At 39.9% G+C, this 16,369-nt stretch overlaps 1 protein-coding gene across 1 annotated transcript; it reads right to left on the reverse strand.

Moving 5' to 3' along the window:
- Positions 1 to 763: 763 nt before the first annotated feature.
- On the reverse strand, positions 764 to 15,767 carry KLB (klotho beta). The gene is made up of 5 exons (XM_058804192.1): positions 15,030 to 15,767; positions 7,950 to 8,457; positions 5,387 to 5,655; positions 2,756 to 3,899; positions 764 to 1,125 (listed from the first exon to the last, which is right to left on the reverse strand). The coding sequence occupies exons 1-5, from the start codon at positions 15,765 to 15,767 to the stop codon at positions 764 to 766; spliced, it is 3,021 nt and encodes a 1,006-aa protein (XP_058660175.1).
- Between the last annotated feature and the right edge of the window lie 602 nt (positions 15,768 to 16,369).

Below are 16,369 nucleotides of genomic sequence, written 5' to 3' on the forward strand. Positions count from 1 at the left end.
AAAGTATATAAAATACTGGGATAGTGCAGAAACATACTTGGCAACAAGTTGCTAAAGCATCCCACATGTTAAAAAATTCCAAAAACTGCCCAAAGATCCACTTGTATAATGACAAGTGCAATTTACTATTTATTTAGATGTTCTCTGCTAGTAAAAATTTTATGGCTGCCCCATTTTGGAGATAAAAAATAGTGATTGCATATGGTTTTGTCTCCAGTTACATTTGCTTAAAACTACTTCACCCAATCTGTAAGGGATATCTCTTGGTCAATAATGGAGTTAACTTGGTTTTGTTCTTTTAGGGGTATCTTCAGAAGCTGGCCTGGTGCATTTCATTCCTGGTGTACTTGGTTGAAGGTTTGTGGGGTTTAATTACACTTCTAAACCCTAACAGCTTCAGTTTCATGCTGAACAACACTCATAACATGAATACACATCACAAGACGTAGAAAGGTGCACATCAGTTCTCAAAAGTTGCTCTTTGCAAGTAAAGCTGTTTTAAAGGTTATTCCAAGGCACAGGAGGGTCATAATTTTTTTTTAACAGATGAAGTTGTCTTCTAGGTAGAGTAGGTGGATAAAAGTAGTTTCACTAGAAACAAGTGCCATGGCTCTTCTTCCTGTGGATGTGATAACTTTGTTTTTGAATGAAATGCTGGTGTGTGTGGCTGGAGTGACTCAGTGTTTTTCCACAGTTGTCTGAGTGGTATTGTCCACTGTAGAATGCAGTGATGGATCTCACTGAAAGTGGCTTGTGCCCCCTTCTAAAATGAGACACAGATGCATTTGATGCTTTTTGCCTTAAAACGTTTCCTTCTTTTTCTTTTGTGAAAAAAAATAATGGCTAAAAGCAAACTGAGGGTAGAGAAGAGGCAGCAGGCAAAGAATATTAACGGCTTCTTCTGAGAAACAAACAAGCAGAAGCTACACTGCTTTTCGTGGCTAGAGGGGCCACAGACTGAGTGGTCATCAGGGAAGCCATTGTTGCTTATCAGGCTGTTGTAAAATCTTACTGAAGGCTTTTCTTTTGAATCTGAAGTGAAGAATCCAAATCTGGGTTTAGATTTTTCTTCAGTCAGCTTAAACGCATAGTAGCCTTTAATCTTGACTTTGTCAATGTAGTAGGCTGAGAAGGAAAAGAAACCAAAACAAAGTGTTAATGAAAGGTTACATTTCAAGTAAAACCTGCATACTTTCTGGTAAGATTTGAGATTTCAAATTGTTAGAAATTTGAAAAGTGTACTTCATAAAATATTTCTGCTTCTAATACTCAGTTGTCTCAATTACATAGGAACAGTGCATTACTGTTTTAAAAAGTCCTTATAATTTTGGACCTACCCCATGAAAACTGGATTTGTACAGGGTTGGAGCTGGGAGTTTGTTCTGTTCTGGGAAAAGCTAGATGCTGCTCTTAACTGGAGCCAGCTGCAATGACTTGGGAGCAGCTGCCCATAAGTGCCTTGAGAGAAGCTTTCCAAGAATTCCTGCCCTGCTCCAAGCTCAGCTGCTCATCCCTCAGCATGCATGGCTCTGTGTTACACTGCTGCACCCAAGTGCTGGGTGAGAATACTTAAAAATAGCAGGCCTTGAAGTCATGTGCAATCAGCGAGCATAGTTGGGAATGTGACCCAGACTAAGAACATGTAAACATTTAATAACTTAATTCCTTTAGTACCGTATTGGTTTGTTTGCAGTATGAAATTAGCATGGAAAATAAATCAGCAAATGCTCATAATCATCACTACATTAGTCCTGTAGTAACTAAGAGGGCTAAGCACTGGAGAGAGAAGACTTTTTTCTTGGTGTCTAAAAGTAATCTTAAGGCATGCTTAGCCGTGGGTAAGATTTGTTTCATTTTTATTAACTCCTCAAGTGGAGAAACCAGGATCCCTAGACTGTGTTTGATGTCAGTTACCTCAGAAAAGCTTTTGAACCCCCCGTGTCCTGATCAGGTTCTCTCTAATGCTCACCAGTAGGGAACAGTGAGGGCAGGGATGTATTGCACATCTCATTTTGCCTGTATGGGTCAGGAACCAAGGCCTTGCTGGTAGCCTGTGTCCCACTGCTTTTCTTTAATGATTGGTTGGGGGAAGAGGGAGGGGAGGGGTGAGGTCCCTGCAGCATTTCTCATACAATAAGCTGCTGCTCAAGATCATTGCCTTGAATGGTTTTGTCCCCTACCTCCATAACTTTTACTAGTTTTTCTCTAAAGTGAACAAGTAGATTTCCATATGTGCCCAGGAGAAAACAAGGAGTGGAACAAGAACCAGAGTTGGACTTTCCCTTCAACAGCAGCTGGTGCTGCTGGTGCCCTGCTGTATTTCTTCTGTATGTCCCCCTAGGTTGTTGTGGATTTGCTTGCACTTTCCTGTCCAATGACTAGTTCAGCAAGCAAGGAGGCTCTGCCTTTCTTTGGAGAATAGAAACTTTATTTCTTGGGAGTTGTTGGGCTGAAGTGCCACTTCCTAATAATTTCTGAGTAACTACTCTGCTGTATGTGCATGCCCAGAGAGCTTCTCTCATGGTTTAAACTGGAGGCAGCTGTAGCTGCATTTTGTGCAAGGCGCTTGATGCCATTCCTTTGTGTCATAGCTGCCCCGAGTGTGACTGCAGAGTTGGGCCCCTCAGGGGGCTCAGTGCTGCTGGCTCCTGCATCTGAGCCAGGACTGCTCGCTCTGTCCAGGGCGAGACTTAGCTGTGCCTGGCTCTGAACCATGGAAATGGCCCTGGGGAACTTGAATCTGTCATGTACTCACCTTTTAAAACCTCTTGTATGTATTTGTCCAAGTAATAATTCCGAAGCTCATCATTGTCCAAGGACGAGTCATCTATTCCATTTGCTGTGATGTAAATGTCGATGTCACCATAAGTTTTTTTGATCCACCTGAGAACTTTGCGCATTCCCCAGGGCACCACTGCCAGACGAGAAGGGGAGCTCAGGCAGGTGATATCCTGCAGAAATTGAATGTCACAATCAAATTCATACTGGCTTCCATTCTGAGGTTCATCAATCACAAATCTGGTAGTGAAATGATTCAGTGCATAAAAGTCAGCTGCACCTTTGACAAGCTGCTTTTCCTCACTTGTGAAAGATGGCAACAAAGTATATGAAAGGCCTTTTCTGTTTTTAAAGGTGATGTATTCCCTCATAGTAGCTGGATAGTCCCCAGTCTTAAATATGGGATTGGCAAACCAGCCTATTTCAAACTGAAGAAACCTGTTGGCAGCTTTTGAGTGAGATTCAAAGAAGGGGTTGGCAGGCTCAGCCCAGTCGGAATGCAGGGACAGGGACACTTTGCCGTACTGAGAGGGCCGGTACCGCTCGTCGTACGTTCTCCAGGCCATGGCGTGTGCTAGTAACAAATTGTGTGCTGCCCGATAGGTGTCATTGCTGCTCCTCTTGTAGACATTGCTTAGCTGGTTTGGCTCGTTTATTGTAATCCACAGTTTAACCAAATCACCAAGCTCCCTAAAGCACAAAGCTGCGTACTCTTGAAAAGCGTGGGCCGTGGATTGGTTCAACCATCCTCCTGTCTGCAGCAAAGGACCCGGCAGGCCCAGGTAGGTGTGAGTTGGATAATACAAGGTGACCATGGACTGAATGTTCAGTTTCAGGGCTTCACTAATCACACATCTGTAATACCTAAGAACTTGCCTGTTGACCACTGACAAATCTCCGTTGGGTAAAATTAGTGACCAGTCAAGTGCAAATCTATAATGGGTGACTTTCATTTTTTCCAGGAGATCCAGTTGCTTTTTAATACTGACAAAATCTGTGCACTGTGCTGGTCGGGTTTTTAGCTTTACCCCTTCAACTTTGTGCAGAAGCCCATCTCCTGTGACATTCCAGAGGTACAAGCTGGAATCACAGAACTGTGGTGAGGAAGCTGCCGATTCTGCCTGTGAAAATAAAAGTACGTTACAATGGGTTTTAATTAAATGAACATAATATCTGCTTGTAATTTGCATTTCTGCCTGCGTTTAGCTATCAATTAGTGGTGGATGTCAGAAGTCCCTGCTTAAATGCTCCAGGGGAAAGAGGATAACCAACTCACCTATATGGGCTATGTGCTAGTGGTCATCTTATAATTTCTTTCCCTATGAAAAACATCAAAATTTCACTTTTTTCAATTACACATGGGCATTTGCCCTGCCACCAGCCTACATGACATGTTTTCAGAGAGATAGCTCTCCCTGATCGAGTTCACTCTGGTCATGCACACAGCAGTTCTCAGGCAGCTGCCTGGAGAGCAGCTGGTGAGAACAAGCACCAGAGGCAGGCAGGGATGATTTTGGCACTGCTGCTGTGATCAACCTTGTGAAATTGAGGCATACTTATCTGACACGAACAGCTTGTAGCATTTAGTTATCTCTTTTCTATTTCCTATTAGTTAAAAAAGTTCAGAATAAAACATTTTTTAATATTCCAATTTTTAAATGCTTTTTCTAGGTTTCAAAGTAAAGTTTAAAATATTTAGATTGCTTTTTTTTCAAAGGAAATGTATTTTTTTGTGCTGCATATTAACAAGATACATAGAAGCTTGACTTTTTCTTCTGCTACGGTTGTCAGTCATTAGGTTAAATTATGGGATTTTGGTGTTAGTTTTTGAGGCTCATATTTGTCATGGGACTGTCTGTGTGCAATGACAAGAAGGGTATCCCAACCTGCCCATACATACAGTTAGCTTATTTACTAAGTTTAAAGCAGAAATAGAAGATAAATAAAGTATAAATAGGTCCTGTGGGAGCCAGTTTGGACAAAAGGTTGTATGATCTGTTTTCTAATGTGAGCTCAGATGGTAAAACCTCAGGGCTGGCTATCTTCACCTGTGCTAGGTGTCTTTTTAAAGAACGGCTTCTTACCCACTTGTCTGAGTGGCACTCAGAGCCAGGCCTAACCCAGGAATGTGTTTTTGCTGTAGACAAGACCTGGAGCCTGCAGATCTTTCTGCTGCCACCAGCATAATCACCTTGTCCCTGCCCTTTGTCACTATCTCCATCAGACCTTCACAAGCATCCCTATGGCCACACTGCAAACTGGATTTTGAAACTCCTGGTTGAAAAATAACCCAGTAACAATTGGTTGGATCAACTTCTTGGTTTAAATTTCCTCATCTGATCTGCCACATGGAGACACAAGCAGAGGGAGGGCCACGCTTGGAAGGGTTCCTGCAGCAGGGCCTGCTGCTGCAGCAGTAGCCAGCACTCTGTGCCCAGCTCACCTGAAAACCTGGAAACACAGGAAATTGGACCAATGCAATTATGGTTAAACTTCTGTTGGCAGTGTGCACTAGAATTCTGGAATGCAAGGTGCTGTGTATGGTCATTTGTTCAGGGAGCTGCTGATCACTCTGTTGCCAGTGATCCGCTTAATATTTTATGTTTACCTTGAGAACAGACTCGGTGATACCCCAGGAGAAGTCACAGGAGAACTGAGCTTGCAAATTTGGGGTGGAATCCTTTGGGAAGAAGCCATTTTCTTGTATGATTTGTTTATAATAAAGTGCAGATGACTTGGGAATCCTTTCCTTTTTTTTGCTTTTGAAATCTACATAAAATAATCCACGCCTGATGTTGTAAGCATGCTGCCATTCAAAGCCATCAAGGAGGGACCAGGCTGTGTAACCAAACACATCTATGTTGTCGTATTTAATAGCTGCAAAAGAGAAGGTAACATCCATAGTAACTCTAACATATATAAGGGATATTTATGAGAAAGGGCTATTTATTTTGAAAATCTTGTGTGTCTTCTCAATGTTTGTATTGACACACTGTAAATCATTGCAAAACTGATGTATATATCTTAGTCTTTATTTACTAAAAAAAAAAAAGGTGTCACTAAGAAATTAAGGTGTCCTTAAGAAATTAAATTACTGTAGGATTTTTTAATTTTGCTCTGACCAAACAAGAAATATTATACCACATCCATGTTTGAAGTTGCATTTGACAATTTGCCAGTACAATAATACCAGTAAAATTGGAGAATCATGAGTCAAAATAAAGGGAGCAACAGTTGATCTGGTTTGTAACTTTGTCATGAAGCTAAAACTCTCCACCTTTATTTGAAAGATGTCTGCAAGCTCATGGGAATGTCTACTCAGCTTGTAAATTGAAAAATCTATTTTGTTGGCATGGGACTGTTAATGACTTTAGAAAAGTAGGGCAGAGCAACCCAGAGACTGATTTAGTCACAAAATGGATGCAGTGCATGCTGATTTCTTCAGGCAATCTTATTGTCCCTCTTGCAAAGGAGTTTACATATGATCTTTTATATGTAATATATAAGAAGGATGACAACACAACTGCTTTCTCAGATGTGGACCCTGACTCTTCAGGAAGGGCAGCAGGGCCTGCAGAGCAGCTGCTCAGCAGGCACCAGCTAACCACAAGGCTTTTCACCCCTGCAGGCTTGTGCCAGCTGGCAGCCTGCAAGGAAAAGTCCAAACTCCATGGTCAGTCATGTTCACTGCCTGTCACCACCTTAAAACTACGAAATAACACTGGATAACTCCTCATGTTAACCTTATAAGGGCTGGAATGACCTAGGGAAAGCAATGACCAAGTAGGGTTTGTCCAGCCTACCTGAGGATTTGACACAGACAGGTGGACAAGCCATATTTTAGCACACGTAGTCCACCACACCAGTAAGCCAAGGAACAAAGATTAAGTTTTCTAGTTTATTCTTTCCCAATATCATTTAGCTCCATTTTCTCAGGACATATAATTTTGCATCATTCTGTATTTCCACTGAACTTCCTTGCCCTAGTCACACCAGGCTGCAAAGAAAGCAGTTTTGCACAGTGCATGTCTTGATGTAGCAGAGTTCCAAGGTACTCAGCAGCACAGGCTGGATGTTTTTCTAGTTGCCTGATGAAATCAGAAAGCCCAAGAGCTTTCAATGTGAGTGTATGGGAAGCTGATAGACAAGAGCAGAATACTGGAAAGGAGATGAGGAAATGTAACAAAGCAATACAGTGGCAAGTATATTCAAAGAAGGCAACTTCTAAATCAGAGAAACCATGGGAGAAAGTACAAAAATGTCTGAAAATACCCATTGCAAAATGCAGAGGCAGAGAATGATGTAGAGGATAAAGAGATAAGCTAGAATGGCCTGGCAAGTAAAGATGAGTACTTGGTGTCTGCACTGAGGAAGGTTGAACAAATGGGAGCAGACATCTAATGGGAGCAAGTGACAACTGAGAACATTTTTGTTTGTAGAAACATATTGAATATATGGGGGTAAGTTTAATTGTCAGAGCAAAAGATGCTGTGGCACTTGAGATGGTGCATGCTGAGATTTTGTGGCTGTTTAAATGGGTATGGGCAAAATTACTATTTTATGTATGCTTTATGTAAAGAAAATTAAAAGTTAGGCAGGTGACAGGTAGAGATCTGGTGGATCAGAGTGAGAGTATGTTTGTAGCACTGTCTGCGGGGGGGACAGTGAAAGGAGAAGGCAGAAACAGGTCAGGATCCTGACTGAGTGTTAGAGTGAGGATGAGAAAAGCACCCTGAAAAATAAGGGGAAGGTCTGGGGCAGAAACAAAGGGCTAAAGGTAGGAAAAGTCAGGAGTTAACTAAGGTCCTTATGTCAGCAGAGGTGACATTCACAGAAGATCTCAAGGTTTTTCTGTACCTACTATAGGTGGAGTCTTAGAGTCCTGCAGGAGTAATAGTTTCAGTATGGAAGCCCTAACCCTAACCAAGCCTAACCCAATGCAGATGTTGGACTTTAGCTTTCTGGGACAGGGACTATGGGTTTTTCTGTTTGTACAACACCTAGCACGAGTAGATCCTGATCCATGACTTGTACTCATGCAGTATAAATAATTAATGATTAACTTTGTTGCCATTATCTCATTTAAAAAAAGGACTAAATTATTACAGAGCTAAATATCAAAAAATCAAAAGTGCTCTCTGAAAAATCCAACAAGTAATTTCTGTACAAACCTTGTAAAACCTTATTAATGAAGTTTTTCATCATATAGATGGCTGTGGTGTCATCTGTTTTCACGTGGCTGTCAGTGAACCACCCATTCTCTGCAATCAAGATTCGAGGACTGTTGTATTCCAGTTTAATCCAGTTCAGTACTTCCCTCAAATCGAGTGACAAATTTTGTCCCATTTTTGGTAGAGTGTTTGGAGGTTTAAAGTTACTAGGACCGAAGGAAAATGCAAAGAAGTCAGCTGTTCCCTTGATGTAGTTTTTTTCATCTTCAGTAAAGTGTGGCAGAAATAAGAATTCATTTTTCAGTTCTTCTGGATAATCCCCATCCCCATGGATGGGTTTAGCAAACCATCCAAGTACTCTCTCCATGGACTTCTGACATTTAGAAATGTCCAACTCATCTTCCAATTTGTTAGGCTCAATCCAGTGGGATCCTAGCACTATGGATATCATCCCCTTCTGGTAGGGTTCAAAGTGTTCTTTGTAGGTATGCCAAACTTTTGCATGAGCCTGATGAGAGAAAAATAGCATTAAATTGTAACTCTAACAAGTCTCTGTGGGTTGGCAGCCAGAGAGGCAGGTAGCTCCATCTGAGTCACTGCAGGCTTCTATGGAAGCATCAGTTAAGGCACATGAATTACCCTGCACAGTTTAATGGGCAATCACTGTCCCCCTGCAAGGCTCCTTGGAATGAGGGCAATGCTCAGTAATTCATGTCCTATGACACCTTAGGGCTGTGGCTTTTTTGCCTTTTAACACATGTCTAAATTTCAGGGGAGATCCTAGCAAGGATGAGAAGAGCTGTTGTTACACAGACACTTTGGAACAGCTCTAACAAGGGGATTTGAACTCTGGGATGTAGCCAGTCTTTCTCTGTCAAACGGTGATTCCTGATATGGTTAAAATTTCAAACCATCTTTACAATTATTCTATCAAAGATGCATCTCATATGATATTTCATTTGTCAGTGGTGACTCTGTGCTACTAACTGCTCTGTGCTCCGAGGGTTACCTGGACTTACTCTGATCAAACCACATCCACCCCATCCCTCTTCTTGGGATTTAGTTGTTTTATTTTGGCCTAGTCATATGAGCAAGTGTTCAAGCTTTGATATTTGCACAATCCCTAAATGTAAAAACTTGGGCAAAGGACCCAGCTGTGACGTTTGAACCCAAATGTGAATTTTGTTCAGGATTTTAGTTAATTTCTTCTTTGAAATGGCCACTGAACTGTATCACATCTTAATACTGATTTTATTATTTTCATAATGTTTTAGTAAGTGTGTTGTTATTACACGTCACAATAGCTTCAAATAAGGGTATACAGCAGACAAAGTTTACACAAAACCAGAAATACATGGGAGGCTGAGGAGCCACTAGCATTGTCAAAGCCCTGTAAGGAAACAGGACAGGCTGGTCAGAGAGGAGTGACCCTGGACTGCATCGTGAATCACATCAGGTGATGTGACACAGGGGAGGGGAGCTGGCTCTCCCAGCTGAAGAGTTGACAAGTAACTCAGAGTTTACCTCATGCCTGAAGTGTGGCATTAAACTCTTAAGCTGGAAAGAAAATAATAGTTTGCACCCAGAGAAAAACATTGTGAAACACTGAGTGCTGACTTAGATTGTCATCATTTCTAAGCCAAACAGCATTGCTTGCCTTTGACAATAATTTCTGTTAATTTATCTAGAAACACACAGCCTTGACAGTTAAAAAAAAAACTCCAGAAGGCCTGATGTCAGATAGGTATTTGTTTAAGCTGGGGGATACCAAAGAATCAGAGTTTGTGAAATTTTGTGTGTCAGTTGTTTATGGTTTCTAAGGTCATGCTCGTAACATTTGTTCAAAGTCTGTCTTTGAAAATACTGATAAAGTGACACTAACCTTTGAAATGCAGCTTCTGTAGCTGAAGAGGGAAGCCAGCAAAAATGGACACTTGAGGCAAATTGCAAGATAGAACTAAAGTATTATAAAATCGATTTCTTAGTAGCGTCATCAGAAAATTTAAGTGGCCAGCGCCATCTCCTCAGCTGTCCTCACTGTCCTCTCCTGAAAGTCCCTCCAGCTTGGGGGGCTGCTGGGGCCAGGCTCACTCTGTGCTCTGCCCCGAGGGTTTTCTCACCTGGTTTGCAGAGTTTTTCTGCAGACAAAGCCCACAGACACCACTGTTGAATTAGAGGCATATGGCTGCACTGGCTTAACAAGAAACCCGCCCTGCACTCAGCTGTCTGATGCACAGTGCCAAGTACCATGACAACAGCACCAGGTAAATCATAGCAATCACACTTTTCTAGGTGAAGTGGAGAAAAACTGCCAAAACCCCAGCTAATTAGAATATGATATTGACATGTAAAAGCCAAGAATCTCTCATTGTATTCATACACATCTTCAGGAGGTGATTAGAAGAAAATAAAATTACTATTAAAAAGAATGTGTATGGTAGAGGATACAGCCCCAGGTAAAACTCCAGAGGAGTAGACCTCAATTATAAATAAGTACATTTAATATGAGTCAAGATAAAATCCTCATATACAAATTTGTATGTATCACTGGTGACTGAATTCTGAGGATTAACTCTTACTGTAGAAAATTTCTCACAATCTACAGTAAGGGTTTTACAGACATAGTTGCCTACAAATCTGATTTGAGTTGTTAATTATCTGTAAAGAAGCTTAACATTCACAGACAGAAATGCAAACTATTGTTGATGGAATCAGCTGATTTATAGAAATTGTTTTTTAAGACCAGATATGAAACAAACATCAATTTAAAAGCTGTATCATACATCAAATTGGGTGTTTTCAGTAAATCTTGACTAATCTTTTTTCAGTTAGAGTTTAATCCCTAATCTTTCACTTTCCTTGTTAGAGCAAGGACAAATGTCAAGGCTAAATACACAGTTAAAGGAGGATCAATATTGGGTATTTATTCTAGATACGTATGACTCATTAATTTCAGCATATTTTCCTGGTATAAATGTAGAAAATATTCTTTAGTCTTGAAAGTCACAGAGAGTGCTATGTCAGTTAGTACTAACCCTGTAAAAGGCTAGAAAAGTCAACTTAATAAACTGAAGACAGCAGTATTTGTTCTTCTCTCTTTTTGAAACATTCTCATACTCCTTGAAATTCTGATCCTGTAATTTAACATATGCACATGCAAAGAGCTTTCAGTAGAGCAATACTTTCAAATCCTTAAGATACTTTAGTCAAGCAATTTTTCTTTGAACAGCAATGAGTATAACAAAACAATGCCAAGGGTATATGGAGTTATTTTAGTGTGCTGGAAGTCAAGAATATTTAGAAAATTTAGAATTGAAAAAATGATAATAAAATTATTTGGGCCTTTTGTTTACTTGTTTGGTGTTTAAACCACGAAGAACTAGAATATAGTCTGATGGTGATACAGTTCAGAAGAAGGGCAGGGCTGTGTGGCTTATTTGGAAAGTGTATTTCTGTTAAGGGTTTTTTTGGTCTGTGGTAAAGATGCCCCATAGTCAGTAGAGCTAAAGTAGACCTAAACCCTTTCTTTTGCAAATTGACTCTCAATCCTTGCGAAGGATTACCTACACCTCAAGGTGCAGGTGACTACACTTCTTTAGAGGGTGTTATGAAGGACTGAGGCTTTGCTATCATAATTTGTTGTATGTTAACTGTCCTGCATTTGGATTGTGTTTTCCCTAATGATTACCAAGAAATCTAAGAAAGCTAACCTGAAAATAACAAATCATCAAAAAACTATGAATCAGTGCTGAATTTTACATCATCACTGATGGCTACGACTATTTGAAAAATCTTCCAGCAAAGACATTTACAAGCACAGATGATTCTGGTGTCCACCCTAAAGCCATATCTCTCAAGAGAGATTTATCTAAGAGAATCTCTTAGCAATTTACAATTAATAAGCATCAAAGTTCAGATTCCCTATTAATTTGTGTAGAGGTAGTAGTGAGTCCTTTGAAGTGGTCAGTGGCAATGATTACCCTCTGAGTATGAACAGAATACATAGTAACATGCAAGTTAGGTTTTTTTAAATTAAATTTTTTTAAAACTCATATTTGAAATTCTTCTTCTGAATTATTTTCTCAATGTTGATCTCCTAAGCACCCTGCTTATCAGCCTCTGATCCTACATTCACTACCTCTCTTTACAGATCTTGAATAGCAAGGCCCATAAAAAGGCAGGGCTGTCTCTTAAGCAGATGTGTCTGGGGCATTGAGGTGATTCAGCATCAGCAATGCCTTGTGCCAGCCAACACACAGAGCTCTGGGGCTGGATGAAGACAGACCAACCTTACTTTTGTAGGAAAGCCCTAATATGATCGTCTCCCTAGTTACCTACATGAATTCATTCATGGAAGCAGATAATTTTTTAATCAGTTCTAAAATGTATCTCATTATGGAGATGATCCTTGAGGTCCTCTTCCAACCTGGTATTCTATTAACTTTTTGATATACCAGTCAATTACTTGGGTTTTAAGACACTATATTGCTTTTGAAAGCAATAAAATTGATGAGTTTAAAACTAAGAGGAATTTCTCCAGCCCTTTTCAAGGTACACAAAAATCTCCAGCAACTTTCAAACTGTTCTTACAATAAAATAATCCAAAGTCCAAAAAAGCTGAGGTTTGTGGTTTGTTATATTGTTTTTGTGATTCTATTAAACTTGGCTTCAGATTATGATTGATAAATCACAAAAAAGCACTCCTTTATATAAACTGTGATTAGTTCTGATAACACCACGACTGCAATGATACACAAGGAAATTAAACTAAAAGTAGGATTCGTGCAAGAGCTTCATTTAATTTCTCCAAAGATACTACAAAAAGGTTTGAGAATGATTTTCAGCAAATTGCTGTGCAACAGTGTGCTGGCCAGATTAGCTCCATTTCAGCATTACAGACCTGTTTTTCCTGCTCTGTATATTTAATGGATGGACCTGGTTTGTGCACAGGGTGGCATTGAGGACCAGGTCTGTCAACAGCCTGTCCAAAAATGAAGCCTTGACATGGACAAGAGTGTGGTTCTTCCTAAAGCTGATGACATAAATGGCAATCTTTTCAAGGCTTTGCCTCACACTGCCAAAACCTGACATTTGGCTGATCTTTTCTTTTTGGGATAATGGTTTTCATTTGCAGCGGGAAATTAGAAGGTAGCCATAATACAATGTCTGAGAAACACACCAGTATACACCAGTCATGAAATAAAAACCCATGTGAAATATCTTTAAAAGGAGAATCTTATAATTTTTCTTGATTCTCAAAGGAGAGATATTTCACAACACATGAATCCTGATTGTGCCTCAATACATTCTATTAATACTGTATTGTCAACAATGCAAAATGGACCGGACATTTAAACTTGCACAAAAATCTTTGAGAAACATTCTGGGTAGTTGGCTTTGAATATCCAGTACCAGATGTGATTTCTGTGGAATGGCTGGCTGGCATTACAGTTTATCAAGAGAAATAAATTATTATGTCTAGAGACAAGAAGAGTTGACTGATATCGACTGGTAACTCAAGAGTTTCCATTCCATCCCTAACCCTAACCAGAAAACTCCAGTTCCTCAAATATTTTACTACAAATTTGAGATTTTTCATTGATCTCAAATCTAGAATCTTCAGAAATTTTACAGTAGTATAGGAGAGAATTGCTAATACTTTAGATAATGCTCATGGGGTTGTAAGAAGGGTACACAGGAGAATAATTTCTGCCCATGGATAATAAAATGGTAGCTAAAGGATTGTGTGCTGCTGAAAGTCTCCTTAACTCTTCCATCCAAGTGGTTTATTTTATGCTCTAGAGCAAGAAGCAACTATCAAATCAAGTCTTGGAGACAAATAATATTGAACAAGAAAATTAGGTCAGTAATTTGTGTATCAGACCCAGCTGTGCTTGCCTTCCTGGAAAATCCAATTGATTCTTTGGCAGAGGAATAACATTCCCTGTGTGTGGGGTGCTGCTTACATGGATATTACAGAAAGTGCAGAGACTGCCTAGTTGGTACTCCACATTTGATTGTGACACTCAGAAATGAAGGCAAGAAATATTGAAAATTTATATATATTTTACATGCATTATATAAAATAGCACTTGAAAATAGAAAGAACGATTTGGTAGCAGTTTTCTTTGAGATGCTTCACAAGTCTTTATAGTTAAATCATTCTTCAGCCAAGTCTGAAATCAGTTAGCGACTCAGGATGCTTGACAACCTTTCTGTGTGTAAAACCTCTATTGACTGCAGTGTGACTTTTTGAAAAATGATGTTCTGAACATTCAAGGCCAGAGGTAAATACAAAAATTTGCAGTTGCAGAATATTTTAACTACTCTGGCAAATAATTTTTTTCCCTACATGTATACTTCTTTCTGTAGGATTAGCCCTTTCAGATTTATTTGTTAATTACATGTGTGATGTATGGCAAGTTGTAGAAAAATGTTCTTTGTGACAGTTAAGAATAGTCTCAGCAGGGGGATTATACTGGCTGCAGAGATGGGATAGAGACCAGCTCCATAAAGTACTGTGAGCACGGCAGATGCAAAAAACACTGTACATCATGGAAATAATTTGAAACTCTCAAGTACTGAACATTTGTTTTCTTCCAAACTCAAGATGTGCCAGCCTTGCTAGTTTAGAAGCAAAAATTTTGCAATATGATCTTACTAAGCTAGAACAAATCACACTGACATATACATACTCTATGGCCAGTAGAGTTGATTCAATATGCAAATACAAATGAACTTCCTTTTAAACTAATAGAATAATCATTTCAGGATGGCCAAATGTGTTAACTAAATGTAAAGGACAAAGAATGCTCTTTAAGAGTTAGGATTTGTATGTAAAAACTAATTTAAATAAAATAATAAACAAGCACTTTAAAACAAATAATTATTGAGTCAGCTGTTGTGACAGGAAATAAGATCAAAATGAGGGTTAATAGAAAGACTGCCTTAGCTAAAGGTTATTTGTTGGTTCTTTCACAGTAGGTGATTTTTTAAAGAAACACTGATCACAGGACCAATTCCTCTTATTATTTCCCAGAGCAGTGCAAGATCAATTTGTATAATCTTATTATACTGTACCTTGATCAAATTGTGTCCTACTGAGTAGACAGTTCTTATTTTCCCTCTCTCTCCTGGAGCATGAATACCTGTGCCATACCCATGCCAAGCAATTAAATAGGGATTGTGGATTGTAATCCAATATTTAACACGATCCCCAAAGATCTGGAAGCAAAACGTGGCATAGTCATTGAAGATATCTATTACAGATTCATTTTTCCATCCCCCGAATTTTTCTTGCAGCATCAAGGGCAGGTCCCAGTGGTACAGTGTAACCACGGGGGCAATGTTCCTGTAGAGTAAGGAATCAATAAGGGTGTTATAATACTGAAGTCCTTTTTCATTGGGAGCTGCCACCACTCCAGTGGGGAAGAGCCTTGACCATGAAATTGAAAACTGGTAAAAAGTAACTCCCAAAAACTGCAGAGCAGACAGATCTTTGTCCAACAGGGTATAGCTGTCACTGGAGGTGCCGGCGCTGTCAGCGTCCCTGAGCTCCGAGCGGCTGAAGCGGTCCCAGATGGAGGAGCCCTTCCCGTCCTTCCTCCAGCTGCCTTCCACCTGGAAAGCTCCTGTCCCTACCCCCCAGAGAAAATCTTTGGGGAAAGTGTCATATAAAAACATCTGTGTTTTGCTCACAGGGCTGAAGTGGGAGTCCTTTCTCCACACAGATCTTCCCTCTCCAGTAAGCCCAGTAACAATCCTTACGAAAGCGAACATCCAAAAAGCAACAATCTTCTCCAGTCGCTGGCCACACATTGTGCCAGTTTATAGTGCCAGTGTTAAAAATCAGATTTCTTGTACTGATGCTGAAAAAATTCCATTCTTTTGCTGGAGTCCACGCCGTGCAGACCGTTTTCATTTGTCACAAGCTGCTGGAGTGTCTTATCAAAGCCTCACTAAAAGCTGGTGATTGTAAAAGCCCTGTCAATGATTAGCCTGAACTGTGAAACATAGAACAGATCTGAGAAGGGTGTAATTTATAGGGAGGTGGCCTCTGTATGACCACTGAGACACCTACCTGGCTTCTTACTGCAGCCTGCCTCAACAACAGAAATGCCAGAAACTAATTTATCATCATTTAAAGGTCAGTCATTCTGGTGGGATAATACAGGTGACAGAGGGTCTAAAAAGCTGTCACATCCTTTATTTCTTGTGGAGTTGTATTTCAAGGAAATACTAATACAATTCACACTACATAATCACCAATTTAAAGGAGATTTATCCAATCTGTGTAACTGGATGGCTGGAAGGGCAGTGCATGGTTCCTCAGTCCCAAAAAACCTACTTCTGCTGAAAAACTCTTCCTGGACTTGTGGGAAATTTTGTTGTGAACAAGAGATATGCATGCATCCAGCTAA

Source organism: Ammospiza caudacuta, chromosome 4, assembly GCF_027887145.1.
Source record: "Ammospiza caudacuta isolate bAmmCau1 chromosome 4, bAmmCau1.pri, whole genome shotgun sequence".
NCBI lineage: Eukaryota > Metazoa > Chordata > Aves > Passeriformes > Passerellidae > Ammospiza > Ammospiza caudacuta.

Coding starts and splice junctions, on each gene's coding strand:
- KLB (XM_058804192.1), bottom strand. CDS start 15,767: ATGTGTGGCCAGCGACTGGAGAAGATTGTTGCTTTTTGGATGTTCGCT. Junction 8,458..15,029: donor TAGGACACAATTTGATCAAG/GTACAGTATAAT, acceptor TTCTCTCATCAG/GCTCATGCAAAAGTTTGGCA. Junction 5,656..7,949: donor CATTAATAAGGTTTTACAAG/GTTTGTACAGAA, acceptor TCTCTTTTGCAG/CTATTAAATACGACAACATA.